Source organism: Capra hircus, chromosome 9 (assembly GCF_001704415.2).
Source record: "Capra hircus breed San Clemente chromosome 9, ASM170441v1, whole genome shotgun sequence".
Lineage (NCBI taxonomy): Eukaryota > Metazoa > Chordata > Mammalia > Artiodactyla > Bovidae > Capra > Capra hircus.
In genome coordinates, this window is record NC_030816.1 from 15,294,854 (window position 1) to 15,311,449 (window position 16,596).

The window sequence follows — 16,596 nt, forward strand, 5'->3', positions numbered from 1 at the left end:
TGCATATGTGTTTTTGAATGGTTGCATTCTAACTAGCAACAAGGGCCTCACACTTTCTGAGCACGGGTTGGCTTAGGTCATCCAGGAAGTGACTAATTAGTCAATCATTCCTTTCTCCCGGCAACACACAGGCAAATGGGCACTGCTTGTACCTGCGCATTCATTTGAGTTTAAAATAAATAAATAAACTTAGTAATAAATAAATAATAAAATAAACAAATTTTGCCTGAAGGACATGAATGTCAAGGGTAAGCAGTCTTCTTATTTTACCAGCTGGCTAAGATATTGACACAGTGGGTGAATGACTCAGTCAAAGAAAACAGGATGTCCTTATATCTATCAGTTATCAAAGTATCTCTGGCCTATATCTTTTAAAGAACTTGGTTCCAATTGGTTACTCTATTAATTTATGTCTATCATAATGTAGTATAAATATATTTCAGTATTTTTTTAATTTACCATAGTGCAGTAGATCAAAGTTAATACAATTTTTTTAAGTAGTGACAACATTGATTTTTAAAAAGAAGAAAAACTAAATGAGAAAGACTAAAAACAATGTGTTACAGTTAGAACAATGAAGATATGCCAACACAAATAATAAATTTATACACAGGCATTGCTATCTCAAAATGTCCTTTTATTTTTCCCCACATCAAGCAGACAAAAAATTCTACTGTAAATTCTTGGAGGAGGAGGCAATAATTGTCTTTTGGGTAAAAAAAAAAAAAAGTATTAAAATTATGCTGGCATGGAAACTTAACTAATCACTGAGAAGTGGCATTAGTGATAAATGCTTCTTAAATATCCCTACAGACAACCATGCAAATGCAGTAGGTCAACCATTGTTCCTACTGTAAACTAATATTTATTGAGTTGTCAGTAGGTATGTGTCATTATAATATTCTGAAAGGGATTATTACCACAAAGAAACCAAGAAAATTGAAATAATTTTTTACCATGTAAGTTCAAGGATTGAATGCCAACTAATCCAAATCCTGGAAAATGAAAAAATAACCAATATTGGTGGAGCACTTAATTAATAAATCAAGAAGATTTAATCATATACATGCATAATATAATCAGTTCTATAAAATCTTGTGACTTAGGTTTCATTATTTTGCTCAAGTTACAGGCACTATTACCGGAATAAAAATAAAGTGAACTCCCAGGTTACAAAATTCACAGGTGGGATGACCTAGCTTCTTTCAACATATTAATGATGACCACACTCATATACTCAACTTAATTTCTATGGCAGTGAGCAAAGTACTTAGAATTTCACAAGTTGTCCTATTTAACTTTAAAGTAACATAAAGTATAGTTTACCTTCCTTTTGCCAACACATCACAGATAAATTAAGTTGGCCAAACCTGAACAAACTTTTTGGTCAATTCAACATAATTGTTTTCTGCCAAATTTCGAGCCCCAAATACAGTATTATCATTCTATTCTCAGTAAAATATAAATAGAGATGATGGGGGCAGTGGTGGAAAAAAGAAGTTAAGAGTGGTAGTATACCTATTTTGAACTGAAAGCCTAAAGCAGTTGTTAGATAAATGTGGATGATACTAACTGATAACAAATTGGGGTAGTAGACTCTGTTCCTTAGGGCAGGAATTTGTTGGTTTATTTCATTTGTACATGTGTCTGAAATGGTTCCTAGCACATAGTAAGAATACAGTAAATGTTTTTGAATGAACAAATGTAGGAAGAATTTAGTTGTTCAGTCAAATGGATCTGGAAGCTTGTCTCCTAATTTGTTAAAATGAGAAAGTGAGTTCATGAGGGTTACTATAAATGTTACAGTATTTTATTGAAAATGCTTTTAGCCTGGGTCTGGGCACCTATAAACATTTAGTGTGTTAGCTATAAATTATGCTAATAAATACATGAGACAATTTTCCAGAATTAAAATTTAATAGTCTTTTAAAAATCTGAGATTTTTTAAGTGATTGGCTTTCAGATAAGCAATTTTTATTTTGTGGAAAAAAGATATAACCATTTTCCTGTTTGACCTTTGGATGTTGACCACTTCTGTATTAAAATCTTCTCTTTTTCATTTATAATAACGACTTGAGTACTATAGTCTTACGTTTTTCTGGTGAAATGTATCTTCTAGAGATTGGGAGATGAAATATGTCTTAGCCAATTCAATCAATCAAGCACGGTCCCATTAGTCACTTCTGAATCAATCTGTGACAGGTACGATTTTTCTCAGCTGGTTGAAAGATTCATGCTCCATGAATCCTAGGAAAGCCCTCTCTATCAAGAGAAAAAGGAAGAATAATGATGGCTTCGTTTAAAATTACTAAACTCTACTTATGTGTTAGTGTAAACAAAGGACCACTAATTAGATATTTCATCTTCTTTAGAGATATTTCTTCAATGGTATATATTTTAGACTCCTTAAAAAGACATAATTTTTAGTTTTTATGTTTTCTCCAGAAAGATTTTCTTCCTTCTGTAATTTATGGTAATAAAGAAGTGCTCTTTTTGCCCTTTATGTAAAATTTTCACTGAAAATTCTCCTTCCCAATTTCAACCCACTCCAAAAACTAATTGGGGAAGGTGGTAGTAATGAGATTTGAATTGAGAGCTTTAAGGGTGGCAAAAGCAATTCACTAATGAAAACTTTATTACTTGCCCCAGAGGAAGTTGATGATCTGTTTTTCTAAATTAAAAAAAAAAAAAAAACTCAAGAGCTTTTTAAATACTTGCCTGTTAAGAAGTCAACTCTATTAGAAAGATTTCTAACTGCAGGCTAATTTGTGAGTTACTCTGATAGAATATTACAAAATTTACAAAAAGTTCAGTTTTCCCCCATGTTAATATATTGCTTAGTTTATATCTTCTTTGCTATTCTAAAGTATACTAGTTTTATTAATTAATTGAGCCTGTCCTCAATCTCTTTTTGATCCAAAACATCTTAAGAAAGGAAAATGAGACTACTTATGTGGGTATAGTTAAAATGAAATAATATTAACTACTGTCTCTTTTATCTCACATCCCTGGTTTCAGAATATAATATTCTAGAGCTCTGGAACTGAAAATATGACCAATAACTAACATGGCAAAAATAATGGTTCCTTTGAGGCCATGCCTGTCAACTTTAAACAGGCCTATCCAAATTCAGACATTTTAATGTGTTCTCCTCACAAATCTTCCACCCCTAAACCATGCCTTAATCAATGCCCTGATCTTTAAAGTAAGGATTGAATCTCACTGAGCTTACATCATAATGGGGGCCCGTTTCTTACTGTCTTACTTTTTCCCCTAAGACCCACTTAAAATATCAGGATGTAATGAAAGGGTGTTTAGGGTAATATAGTTTCAGTTCAGTTCAGTGCAGTCACTCATTCGTGTCCGACTCTTTGCGACCCCATGGACCACAACACACCAGGTCTCCCTGTTCGTCACCAACTCCAAGAGCTTACTCCAACTCATGTCCATTGAGTCGGTGATGCCATCCAACCATCTTATCCTCTGTCATCCCCTTCTCCTCCCTCCTTCAATCCCTCCCAGCATCAGGGTCTTTTCAAATGAGTCAGTTCTTCCTATCAGGTGGCCAAAGTATTGTAGTTTCAGCTTCAGCATCAGTCCTTCCAGTGAATATTCAGGACTGATTTCTTTTAGGATGGACTGGTTGGATCTCCTTGCAGTCCAAGAGACTTTCAAGAGTCTTCTCCAACACCACAGTTCAAAAGCATCAATTCTTTGACACTCAGCTTTCTTTTTGGTCCAACTCTCACATCCGTACATGACTACTGAAAAAACCATAGCTTTGACTAGATGACCCTTGTTGGCAAAATAATATAGTTCAGTAAATAATAATTAAAACATGCTTGTGCCAGGTGGTGCTAATCAATCTAAAATGCTCTTCAGTGCATTTTATATTCCAGGCCCAAACTACACAATAGTCACATCTAAACATAGTATAATTTTTTCCTTTTCTTAGATAAAATAATCACATTAATAAGAAACCCCTTGCACAGACTTTCACATGTTTTTTCATGTATCCCAAAGCAAAGTGATCACAATAAAATCTGAAAAATATCCTATGTAGAGAAAAAAATGGAAGATTTCTGTTTTGATAATATGTTTTATTGCAGGGTCACAAAGTTAAAGAACTCCATTTTTGTAACCTCTTTCCAAATATTTTAGCAGCATCTTCAATGAGTCATCAGTGGGAATGTGTTTAGTGTGTGTATTACTCAAGAGAGCAACCCTCCATTGATACAGAATTTAATGATCCCTTGTTCACCTGACCTGCCTCTTGAGAAACCTATATGCAGGTCAGGAAGCAACAGTCACAAGTGGACATGGAACAACAGACTGGTTCCAAATAGGAAAAGGAATACATCAAGGCTGTATATTGTCACCCTGCTTATTTAACTTCTATGCAGAGTACATCATGAGAAACACTGGGCTGGAAGAAACACAAGCTGGAATCAAGATTGCCAGGAGAAATATCAATAACTTCAGATATGCAGATGACACTACCCTTATGGCAGAAAGTGAAGAGGAACTAAAAAGCCTCTTGATGAAAGTGAAAGAGGAGAGTGAAAAACCTGGTTTAAAGCTCAACATTCAGAAAATGAAGATCATGGCCTCTGGTCTCATCACTTCATGGGAAATAGATGGGCAAACAGTGGAAATAGTTTTAGACTTTATTTTTGGGGGGCTCCAAAATCACTGCAGATGGTGACTGCAGCCATGAAATTAAAAGACGCTTACTCCTTGGAAGAAAAGTTATGACCAACCTAGATACTATATTCAAAAGCAGAGACCTTGCCAACAAAGGTCCGTCTAGTCAAGGCTATGGTTTTTCCTGTGGTCATGTATGGATGCAAGAGTTGGACTGTGAAGAAAGCTGAGTGCTGAAGAACTGATGCTTTTGAATTGTGGTGTTGGAGAAGACTCTTGAGAGTCCCTTGAACTGCAAGGAGATCCAGCCAGTCCATTCTGAAGGAGATCAGCCCTGGGATTTCTTTGGAAGGAATGATGCTAAAGCTGAAACTCCAGTACTTTGGCCACCTCATGCAAAGAGTTGACTCATTGTAAAAGACTCTGATGTTGGGAGAGAATGGGGGCAGGAAGAAAAGGGGATGACAGAGGATGAAATGGCTGGATGGCATCACTGACTCAATGGATGTGAGTCTGAGTGAACTCTGGGAGTTGGTGATGGACAGGGAGACCTGGTGTGTTGTGATTCATGGGGTCACAAAGAGTTGGACATGACTGAGCGACTGAACTGACTGTTCTTAAAACACAATTATTGTGGACTATATGTGAGATAATAAGCGTAAAGGACACTAAAGAGAGAGTTTCAGTCCTTGCCTAGTGAATCTCATAGCTTATTTGGGAAAGATAAATGAGTAAATAATTACTAAGCATTACAAATAATAAGCCTGGGTAGGGAAGATCCCCTGAAGGAGAGCATGGCAACACACTGCAGTATTCTTTCCTGGAGAATCCTAGGGACAGAGGAGCCTGGAAGGCTACAGTCCGTGGGGTCGCAGAGTCACACATGAATGAAGTGACAGCACATATAGCGCCCACCAGTGTTGCAGATGATTACAACGCAAGGAGAGATGGTTTACACTGGATATGTAGAGCACAGATCAGGAGCATTTAACCCGCCATGAAAAGAGGTCAAGAGATGGTTTACACTGGATATGTAGAGCACAGATCAGGAGCATTTAACCCACCATGAAAAGAGGTCAAGAAAGGTTTTGTGAGGGAGACAAGAACTGAGCTGTCTTAATAAATGAGCCTGGTATGGTGAAAGGTGGCAAGAAGGGGGGAAGGACATCAGATGAAAAGAAAACTGGAGGATGAAAAGGATATGTGAGGCTATAACGGAGGCACAAACTGAGAGTGAAATAAACAAGTGGAAGTACACTCAAGACATGTTTAGCGGATGGAAGGAACAGGACTCTGAACAACTGAATAGGGATGGCAGAGCATGGAGAGTACTGGGTGACTTCCAACTTCCTGGTTGAAATTGTGGGTGGAATGTGGTACCATTTACAAAGACAGGGAACTTGGTTATAGGAGAGAATAATAGATCATGATTCATTTTTGAATTTATTAAGTTTGAATTTCCTGTTGATATATACATTTTTCTTTAGAAAATTAGCTAGGTGGGTCAGTAGTGGAGTAAGTCCATTTATTATTTTATATTTTTCTCCAACCTTTCAAAGGATAGGTTTCATCTCTAGAATTGATACAATTTTCTATGCCCTTTGAATGAGTTCAACCAGATCTAATTTCTATGACTTTCACCAGAATTAAACACTTTTGTAATAATTCTGTTTCAATTAATAGGTAAGTTCTATAGGCTAAGTGTTCTTGGGGGACTGAAGTGCTTAACATGTACTAAGTCCTGGGTCAGCACTTGCTGAATGAATGATTGAATAGTTGAATAATTATGGTGTGATATTTATGGTGTGGTATCACCACTATATTAAGCTCTACATTAAAAAAAAGACTTCAAAATAATTATATTACTTCTCAACTTTCTTTATATTGCTTTTCTCTTGAAAGTGAAAGTGAAAGTGAACTCACTCAGTTGTGTCCGACTCTTTGCGACCTGGTGGACTGTAGCCTACCAGGCTCCTCCGTCCATGGGATTCTCCAGGGAAGAATGCTGGAGTGGGCTGCCATTTCCTTCTCCAACTTCCTCTAATTTCTCATACCTGGTCTTGGTGCAGACAAAACATTTGCTGCTAAATAGTTTCATCAACATCACTTTAATCTCTTTTGAACATTAAAAGTAGGACTCAAAGGGTCCCTCACCACACATTTGAGGCAAAACATAAACTATTTAGGAGGCATTGTGAGAACAGAATTGTCACAGGCAGGATGCTTGAATAACTGAAAAGACTCCATAGAAATTTATTGTTAGTACAGCTTCAAGAAGTTTAACAAATTAATTGGTGCCTAGAAGACTTAGAGAAGGCAATGACGCCCCACTCCAGTGCTCTTGCCTGGAAAATCCCATGGGCAGTGGAGCCTGGTAGGCTGCAGTCCACAGGGTCGCGAAGAGTCGTACACGACTGAGCGACTTCACTTTCACTTTTCACTTTCATGCATTGGAGAAGGAAATGGCAACCCACTCCAGTGTTCTTGCCTTGAGAATCCTAGGGATAGGGGAGCCTGGTAGGCTGCCTTCTATGGGGTTGCACAGAGTCAGACATGACTGAAGCAACTTAGCAGTAGCAGAAGACTTAGGACAATGCAAAGCCAATGAAGCTGGGGGGCAAAAAGTGTTTCTGTATATAAATTTCTCTGGATTCATGTATCCATGAAAGCACATAACCACAGTAGACCTTAAAGAACTTTCCAAACACTACATCAATATACTACTTTTAAATTTAAAGAAAGCCATAAATAATATTTTACTTCTTGTATTCCATAATGCATTTCTCTCTATTATGAAATAAAATTATTCTGGAAATTTACTTTCAAGTGTTAAAGGCAATTCTTGCTTACCAAATGGTTTCTAGAAAACTAAAAGCTTTTTTGAAAAGCCTTAATTGTATTTTGTTTTCCTGATTTCCAGCACTACATAAATAATGCTAATTCTCTGTTTTCATTAAATCTCTAAAAATATATTTGTGAACATTAAATAAATAATACCGTATTATTGTTTCAACCAAGTAACTTTACGCAGTACATCTGATAAGCTGCCTCTATAGGAATAAGTTCATATGCAAATCAGAGAAGATTTCCTTTTAGGGTTTTGCAACGTACTTTATATATTTAACATTTATACTTTTCCATTTTAATTTTGATAATTAAAAGTTTAAAAACTTATTGAAACATGTAGCTAAATAGTGACTTCTAGTAAAATGTAATAGGATCTTTGAACTGATTCAGGCATATATAAAAGTCCTTATAACATTTCCTTGCCTCCTCCAAATGGCTTGTTTACACGACATATGTAGCACAAAGTTTAGATATTAATCTCCAAGTCAATTTAAAAGCCAAAGTGCCTGTTAAGTAGTTCTTTTGGGCTAAGATATATATCTACAACAGAACCATTTTCTGCTCTGTACTAAATAGCTGTTAGAGATATATCTGAAACAAAATCACAGGTCTTAAAAACAAGGTTTGTTAATCTGCCTTATACTTACAAATGTGCTTCCACAGCAGAAGAGCTATCAGAAATTGAGTAAACAGACTTACTAAAGAGCAGTAAAACTAAGAGGAGTTAATGCTGCAGCATTTCAGGTTGCCCATCTAAACTATGTCTCCTAGTAAAAGTGATCTACTATTTAGATTTAAATTCATATTTAATGTAAATATATTATTTTAAAACCTGGATGGTATCTTAGACATCATCTCATCTAACTGTCTACATTTATTTTCTTTTTGGAAAAGGAGAACCAAACAGATTAAATGGCCATGCCAAGGTTCCACAGTAAATGAGTGTCTGAATGAGAATTAGACCCAACACTTGTTATCTTATCACTGCCTGTCCCAGTATCCTACAAAGTAAATAATTTCTGATTGTAGTAGGTCAAAATTTTATTAATTTTGCCAGATATTACTTTCAAGATTCCTTTATGTATAGATATAGATAGGCTATTTTTCCCCTATGTATATAATTTTAAAATGCTGTGACTTTTATCATTCATGTGTCTAATATTTTAGAATATGTTGGCTCTTAATTTGTTTCCTTTTACTTTCTTTTTTTATTTGTTGAAATATGGCCATTTATTCTTTTAAATATATGCATTGTAAGGGTAGAAATAGGAAATACTGCACCGACGTTTTTAATATGTTTAGATAATATAGAAAATATAAAAGCTACAATAGAAACAGAAAAATCTAAAAGCTCCATAAGTATAATGAACAAATATATTTATGTCTGTATATACTTACTATATTGCTGCTTACTATTTGAAATGTATTCTGTGAATGTGGAGTCAATTACTACTTCCATGAAAACATCAAAGTTACAATGATTTGGTTTTCTTTGTAAAAATAAAATATTCTTGTTTTAAATGAATTTGATTTCACATCACACTTTCCAGATCTCAATCACAAACATCTGAGTAGAATACTGCTGTCATCTATATTGAAAAGTTGGCGCATTGTAATCAACATAAGCATGTTCTTTTTTTAGCTTACCCATTTATGTCTCAGTCGATTGAAGGCTTTCTCTGATTTTAATTCAACTATGTTTGCTGAAATATAAGATACACCATTAGCTGGAATTCAGAATTGTAAAAAAAAAAAAAGCCCTAGTTTTTTTGCTAAATGAATGCTATGAACAAATGTAGTCATGGTTATCAAACAGTGGTTCTCAAACTTCAACATGTATCACATATACCTGATGGGCTGGCCTACCTCTAGAGCTTATGATTCTGAAGGTCAGGGATGGGACTAAGAATTTACATTTTTAAATTCCCAGGTGGTGTGACTGTTTGAAAACTGCTGCCTTAACAGTATGCTCCTCCAAAAATAATTCTCCACTTGTCCTTATGTTTATTGCAGCCTAAATATGGACCTTAGGAAATATTTAGGTTTAGACCATGTATAAACAGACACTTACTTGCATTTTATTCATTCATATATCTGCAAGTGTGCTTGCCTGTGAAGTACCATCGTATAAACTGGTATTATATACTGTCATAATTGAATGTATAAGATAAGAAAGTAGGAAGGTAAAAGAGCTAAAGAATATTTAGGACTGACATTGGCAAGGTGGTGATACAGGAATTTCTAATGTTCATTTCCTCTCAAGAAACTTCAGTCCAAACAACTATCTGTGTATGAAAATAACTTCACAAGAGCCAAGGATTCTGAGGGATTAAAACACCTGAATGAAGCAAAGAAATAAGTAGATACATTAAGGAGCATGGGAAAAATAGATCCACCTTCCCTGTGCTCCCCTTCCCCAAGCCTGGGCAGCCCATCCTCATAGGAGGAGAGTGACATGAGTCTCACCACAGACCCCAGAGCTGGTCTGAATAATCAATAAGATTTAGCCAGATGAAGAAGGAAGATGAATGTTCTAGACAGTAGATTATGCTTAACAATGACCATGATATCCAAAACATAATGTTGGTACATAAAGGGGAAAAGTTGTGCAGCCATATCAGATAATGCTTTCTGAGGAAGAGATAGCTTAACCCTAATAAAAAAATGGAGGGAAGAAAACTCTGATAGAAAAAAAAAAATTTTAATGGAAATGTTTCCATAAATTGTGAGATATTCCCTTTATAAAATGTAAAGGGGATGATTCAGTATCAAGATGTCTGTTCTGCCCAACTTGATCTATAGATTCAGTGCAATTTCCATTAAAATCTCAGCAAGTTATTTTGTGCATGTTAACTAAGTAATTCTAAAGTTTACATAAAGTGAAAGTGAAGTCCCTCAGATGTGTTCAAGCCTGCGACCCCATGGACTGTTGCCTACCGGGCTCGTCTGTCCATGGGATTTTCCAGGCAAGAGTACTGAAGTGGGTTGCATTTACATGGATCAGAATAAAATCCAGAATCGCCAAAACAAAACTGAAAAAAAAAAAAAAAAAGAACAAAGCTGATGGGCTGACACTACCCAACTTCAACACTTGCTACAGACTGCAGTAGTAATATTTATATTTCTTCCTCTACCTCAAGTAGTTTCCTTATGTGCATATGCTGGTCAGTACTTGCTGAAGACTTGAGGGAGCCTTCCACAAATTCCCCAGACTTTATCTCTTTTCTATCTCTTTCTAGTATCTTTAGCTACTTGACATTATTCTGGTGCTTCCCTGGTAGCTCAGACAGCAAAGAATCTGCTTGTAACACAGGAGACCTGGGTCGGGAAGATCCCCTGGAGAAGGGCATGGCTACCCACTCTAGTATTCTTGCTTGGAGAATTCTATGAGCAGAGACCGTGGTGGGCTACAGTCCAAGGGGGTCACAAAGAGTCAGACATGACTCAGCAACTAACACTTTACATTCTGACCGCTGACCTCTCATTGCCTTGGTTTCTCAAGATTCCCAGCTAGATGTCACCAAATCCGCTCCGTGCCTGCACTAACTGGCTGCAACTCCTCACAGCATTAAGCTGGGATAATCATAGTGCACACATCATTTGTTTTTCATCACTTAAGAGTCACTGCCCTCTATTGTCTGTCGTCCAACCTTATTGTATATAATTTTCTTCTGTTTCCTGTAGTTTCAAGTATGAAAACGAATCAAGTCCCTTTGTTTTATCTTAGCTAGGAGGGAAAGTCACTAGGACACTTTTAAGAATGAAGAGAATGGTATAAATGTTTATCTTATTATAGTAGAAAATGTTATGTTCCTCCTTCCCAGAAGACAAATGAACAGAAATTTAGAAAGAAGAAAGTGATCCACATAATTACATATGTTCGTTGATATTGGAAAGTAAGGAGAATTGGTGACCACAGATGTCTAATAAATATAACATTGGGAATAGATGCTAGATGATAGTGAATTAATAATTAGATGGGAGTCAACAAATGGAAAAAGCAAGTAAAGACATTCTTTAGAAGTTTAGTTGAGCAGTGATGGAAAGGTATTGAATGTTATTTATACGGGAATTCAGAATCAAAGGTGCTTTGTTTGCTGTTAAAATCTTTGTTGAGACAAGAGAGAAAGTTAAGATTGACTATGGATAGGACAGAGGTTGGCAAACAATGTCCTGCAGACTGGCTGTCAGCTTGTGTAAGTAAAGTTTTATTGAAACATAGCCAGTCTATTCATTTACATAATGTTTGTAGCTGCTTCTGTGTTACAACACCAGAGTTAAATAGTGGCTCCAAAAAAATCTCCATAGATCTCCAACAGAGATCATATGGCTCCAAAGTAAAAAAATAATAATAAATAAAAATATATATATATATGAACTTTCACAGAAAATTTGAGAACCCTTACACTAAGAATCCAATATGCAATAAATTCATATATATATATATATTCAAGTATACTTTAGATCATTAAGAATTGCAGATTCAGCAGCAGTCACTTCATAATATATCATACTGGAACAAATAACATATTTATAGTGTTAATGGAAATGAAAACAGTAGTCTTGAATTTTTCATTTTGGGTAATGAAAGGCTAAAAGTAATTTCTCAAAATAAAATGATATCTTCTACCTTAACATTAGATTAAACAGTTAACATTATATACAAGAGTTTGTGAAAAAAGTATCTTTTGATGGTGTCATGAAACTAAACTGCTGTTATTTTAAATGATTTTTTCAATTAGTAACTTGTCTTGGACATTAACGTGCATATCCTATAAAAATTTCAATAAAGATAGTTGGGATCTACAGTGTTTGACTTTCAAATATGTGATATTCTATCATACACAATGTTGATCCAATAACAATGAAATGACTCCATTTTTTAATAATTTTTAAACTTTTTCTAGGCAAAGAAGTCAAGCCCAAGTCTCCACGTATGTTATGTGCATGCCAAATATTAAAAAATCTTAAATACATGCTTTACTCATCTTCTGATTCCATTGTTGAGTGTTTTGCATAAAGTCAAAGGTTTACCTATTTTGTGTAGATAATGTGCTGGTTATCTTGTATTTCTGAGGATTTGCTATGCTGAAATTTTCCTTCATCCTTCATTCCTTGGATGAACAAATTAATACCTTTCATTAATTTCTCATTAAAATCCTTAGTGCACATTTCCAATGTTTTCTCAAAATAATTCTTATTGTGGTTGGTAATGAGGAATCTTTACTTGTGTGTGTATTAATCTGCTGCAATTTTAAGGAGAAGGAAATTAAATATATTGATGATTAGAAAATAATAAATATGATATAAAAGAATTATGCATGAGAATAGGAAATAAATATTTTTATGCAATCATAATTACTAATGTTTACTCATTTTTAGAGCCACAAGTGAAAAAACAAGAGAAGCCAGGTATGTACATTTAATGTGCAGATTCATACTTGCACTCCATGTTTATGATGAGTGTGTGCTGTGCCGTGCTTTGTCACTCAGTCATGTCTGACTCTTTGCAACCCCATGGACTGTAGCCCACCAGGCTCCTCTGTCCATGGAGATTCTCCAGGCAAGTATTCTAGAATGTATTGCCATGCCCTCCTCCAGGGGATCTTCCCAACCCAGGGATTGAAGCCAGGTCTCCCTGAGTTCGATTCTTTACCATCTGAGCCACCAAAGAAGCCTAAGAATGCTGAAGTAGGTAGACTATCCCTTCTCCAGGGGAACTTCCGTACCCAGGAATCAAACTGGGGTGTCCTGCATTGCAGGCGGATTCTCTACCAGCTGAGCCTCCCAGAAAACCCCATAGCATATCTTTTTGCAAATATTCTGTCTGAGTGCAAATATTATACTGAAATTTTATTCTTGAACAACTTTTTAAAATAAAACAAACATATACTACCTTTTCCTAGAAAAAGTCCTATTTACAAAGATGAAATCACTGATAAATTTATATCGTTCAGAAGAAACAAATGACTGAAGACTATTTTTCGCTCATTGCTGTAGAACACAGACATCCTGTCAGAGAAACAGCTGCTCTTACTCTTCTAATTCTGGGGGGCTCCTGAGTCAGATGAACATTTCTGAGGGCAATAGCAGGCAGCAGGCACTATTTAAAAGAAAACACAACAATGATTTTCAAAACAGTTAACTTTTGACTCATGTCTCCCAACCGTATTAATATTATGTTGTGTTCAGTCGCATAAGTCATATCTGACTCTGTAATCCCACAGACCACAGCACCCCAGCCTTCCCTGTCCTTCACTGTCTCCTGGAGTTTGCTCAAACTCGTGTCCATTGAGTCGATGATGCTATCCAACCATCTCATCCTCTGTCACCCCCTTCTCCTCCTACCGTCAATATTTCCCAGCATCAGGGTCTTTTCCAAAGAGTTGGCCCTTTGCATCAGGTGGCTAAAATATTGAAGTTTCAGTTTCAGCATCAGTCCTTCCAATGAATATTCACAGTTTATTTCCTTTAGGAATGACTAGTTTGATCTCCTTGCTGTCCAAGGGACTCTCAAGAGTCTTCTCCAGCACCACAATTCAAAAGCATCAATTCTCCAGCACTCAGCCTTCTTTATGGTCCAACTCTTTCATCTGTATGTGACTACTGGAAAAAACCTAGTTTTGACATACAGACCTTTGTTGGCAAAGTGATATCTCTGCTTTTTAATATGCTGTCTAGATTTGTCATAGCTTTTCTTCCAAGGAGCTAGCATCTTTTAATTTCATGGCTGCAGTCATCATCTGCAGTGATTTTTGAGCCCAAGAAAATAAAGTCTGTCACTGTTTCCATTGTTTCCCCATCTATTTGTCATGAAATGATGGGACCAGATGCCACGATCTTAGATTTTTGAATGTTGAGTTTTAAGCCAGCTTTTTCCACTCTCCTCTTTCACCTTCATCAAGAGGCTCTTTAGTTCTTCTTTGCTTTCTGCCATCAGTGTGGTATTATCTGCATATCTGAGGTTATTGATATTTCTCCCAGCAATCTTGATTCCAGCTTGTGATTCATCCAGCCTAGTATTTCTCATGATTTTTCTGCATATAAGTTATATAAGCAGGGTGACGATATACAGCCTTAACATACTCCTTTCCCAGTTTTGAACCAGCACATTGTTACGCTGCTGCTGCTGCTGCTGAGTCGCTTCAGTCGAGTCCGACTCCGTGCGACCCCATAGACGGCAGCCCACCAGGCTCCCCTGTCCCTGGGATTCTCCAGGCAAGAACACCGGAGTGGGTTTCCATTTCCCTCTCCAATGCATGAAAGGGAAAAGTGAAAGTGAAGTCGCTCAGTCGTGTCCGACTCTTCGCAACCCCATGGACTGCAGCCCACCAGGCTCCTCCGCCCATGGGATTTTCCAGGCACGAGTACTTGAGTGGGGTGCCATTGCCTTTCTGCCATTTTTATGAGGTTGCTGTAATAAAATGCCATAAGCTAGGTGGCTAAAAACAACAGAAATGTATTCTTTTACAGTTCTAGGTGTTAGATGTTTGAAATCAAGATGTCAGCAGGGTATGAGGCAATGGCTACCCATTCCAGTATTCTTGCTTGAGAAACCCCATGGACAGAGAAGCCTGATGGACTACAGTCCATTGGGGCACAGAGAGTCGGACACGATTGAGCAATTAACACTTTCACTTTTTGTTTGTTTCTGAGGCACCGGGGCTTAGGATTGCAGAACATCTTTTAGGATAACACAAGTCAACTTTCAAAGGTCTACCCTGTGACCCCTCCAAAGTTCATGTTCTTCACATGTAGCAAAATACATTCACTCCATTTCAACATTTCTAAGAGTCCTAATAATTTTAGCACGACTGAACTGAACTGAACTGAACTAAGTCCAAAACTTTATCAATTCAAATTCTCATATCTCTTTATCTAAATCAGTATGGGTAAAACTCAGGGTATGATTCTTCTTTCATAAAATTCCTCTCCACTTGTGAAGCCAGAAAAATAGCTGTTTCAAAAAAAAAAAATGTGAAACTGGTTAGTATGTATATTCCCATTCCAAAGGGGACAAATTGGAAGGAAGAAAAAGGGTCACAGGTCCCAAGTAAATCCAACACATAGCGGGGAAGATTCCATTAGGTGTCAAAGCCTGAAAATGTCCTCTTTGGTTCAGTGCTGGTGTTCTCTGGGCCTGAGGTGAGGGGACAGTGGCTCTGGCCTCTCGGCCCACCGGGGTGGCAGTCCTGCCCTCTCTGCGCAAGGAAGTCCCGTCATCCAAGCCGGTGAATCATGGCTGGTCATTAGAGTTAATATTCTTTCATTTCATCCTGTTTCTGTTCGCTTCTGTCCAGGCCAGCATTATTTTCGTTTGCATAAAATTTTCAAAAACATGACTCATCTTGAGAGTTCAGTTCCTGAAGATCCAAGTCATTGCACAAAAGTGTCCCCCACAGATCTCCCTGGGTCACCACACCTCTATTTCTGCCTTTTGCTGAGGTGGAAGATTGGACCCATGATTCTTTCCAGCCACACCCTTGGTCCTGTCTCCAGGGTGCACTGTCTAGTCAGGGTGAGCATTTTCTCAGTCACCAAGTACTGGTTCCTCTTAAATAATAGTTTACTCCTCAATTTATCTTCTCTTTCTCATTTTGTTATAAGCAATGAAGAGAATCCACGCTGTGCTTTCCACACTCTACTCAGAGTTCTCTAAACTGAAGATCGACATCCTTCACTTACAAACTCCACCTTCTACCCAGCAGACAGGAGTTAAACACATTTTTGTGTGTGTGTAGGGTCGCGAAGAGTCGGACACGACTGAGCGACTTCACTTTCACTTTTCCCTTTCATGCATTGGAGAAGGAAATGGCAACCCACTCTAGTGTTCTTGCCTGGAGAATCCCAGGGATGGCGGAGCCTGGTGGGCTCCCATCTATGGGGTCGCACAGAGTCGGACACAACTGAAGAGACTTAGCAGCAGCAGTAGCAGCGCACAGTTTAAGCAAACTCAGGAGACAGTGAAGGACAGGGAAACCTGGCCTGCAGCAGTCATGAGGCTGCAGAGTCAGACACGACGGACAGACTGAACAGCGACAGCGTATAATGCAAGTCATAACATTGTCTAAATTTCTGAATCACAACTACATATATTTCAAAAAA

The 16,596-nt window shown here is 37.2% G+C and overlaps 1 protein-coding gene across 32 annotated transcripts in view; it reads left to right on the forward strand.

Moving 5' to 3' along the window:
* The window catches only part of TRDN (triadin), a 407,610-nt gene that overhangs the window by 347,684 nt on the left and 43,330 nt on the right, over positions 1-16,596 (forward strand). For all 32 annotated transcript variants that reach the window (XR_001918516.1, XR_001918517.1, XR_001918515.1 and 29 more), the window contains 2 exons: positions 12,399-12,425; positions 12,874-12,903. Coding sequence is in view for 28 of the 32 variants with exons in the window: in XM_018052961.1 (XP_017908450.1) it covers positions 12,399-12,425; positions 12,874-12,903 (57 nt within the window). In the remaining 4 variants the exon portion in view is untranslated. The remainder of the gene's footprint in view (positions 1-12,398; positions 12,426-12,873; positions 12,904-16,596) is intronic.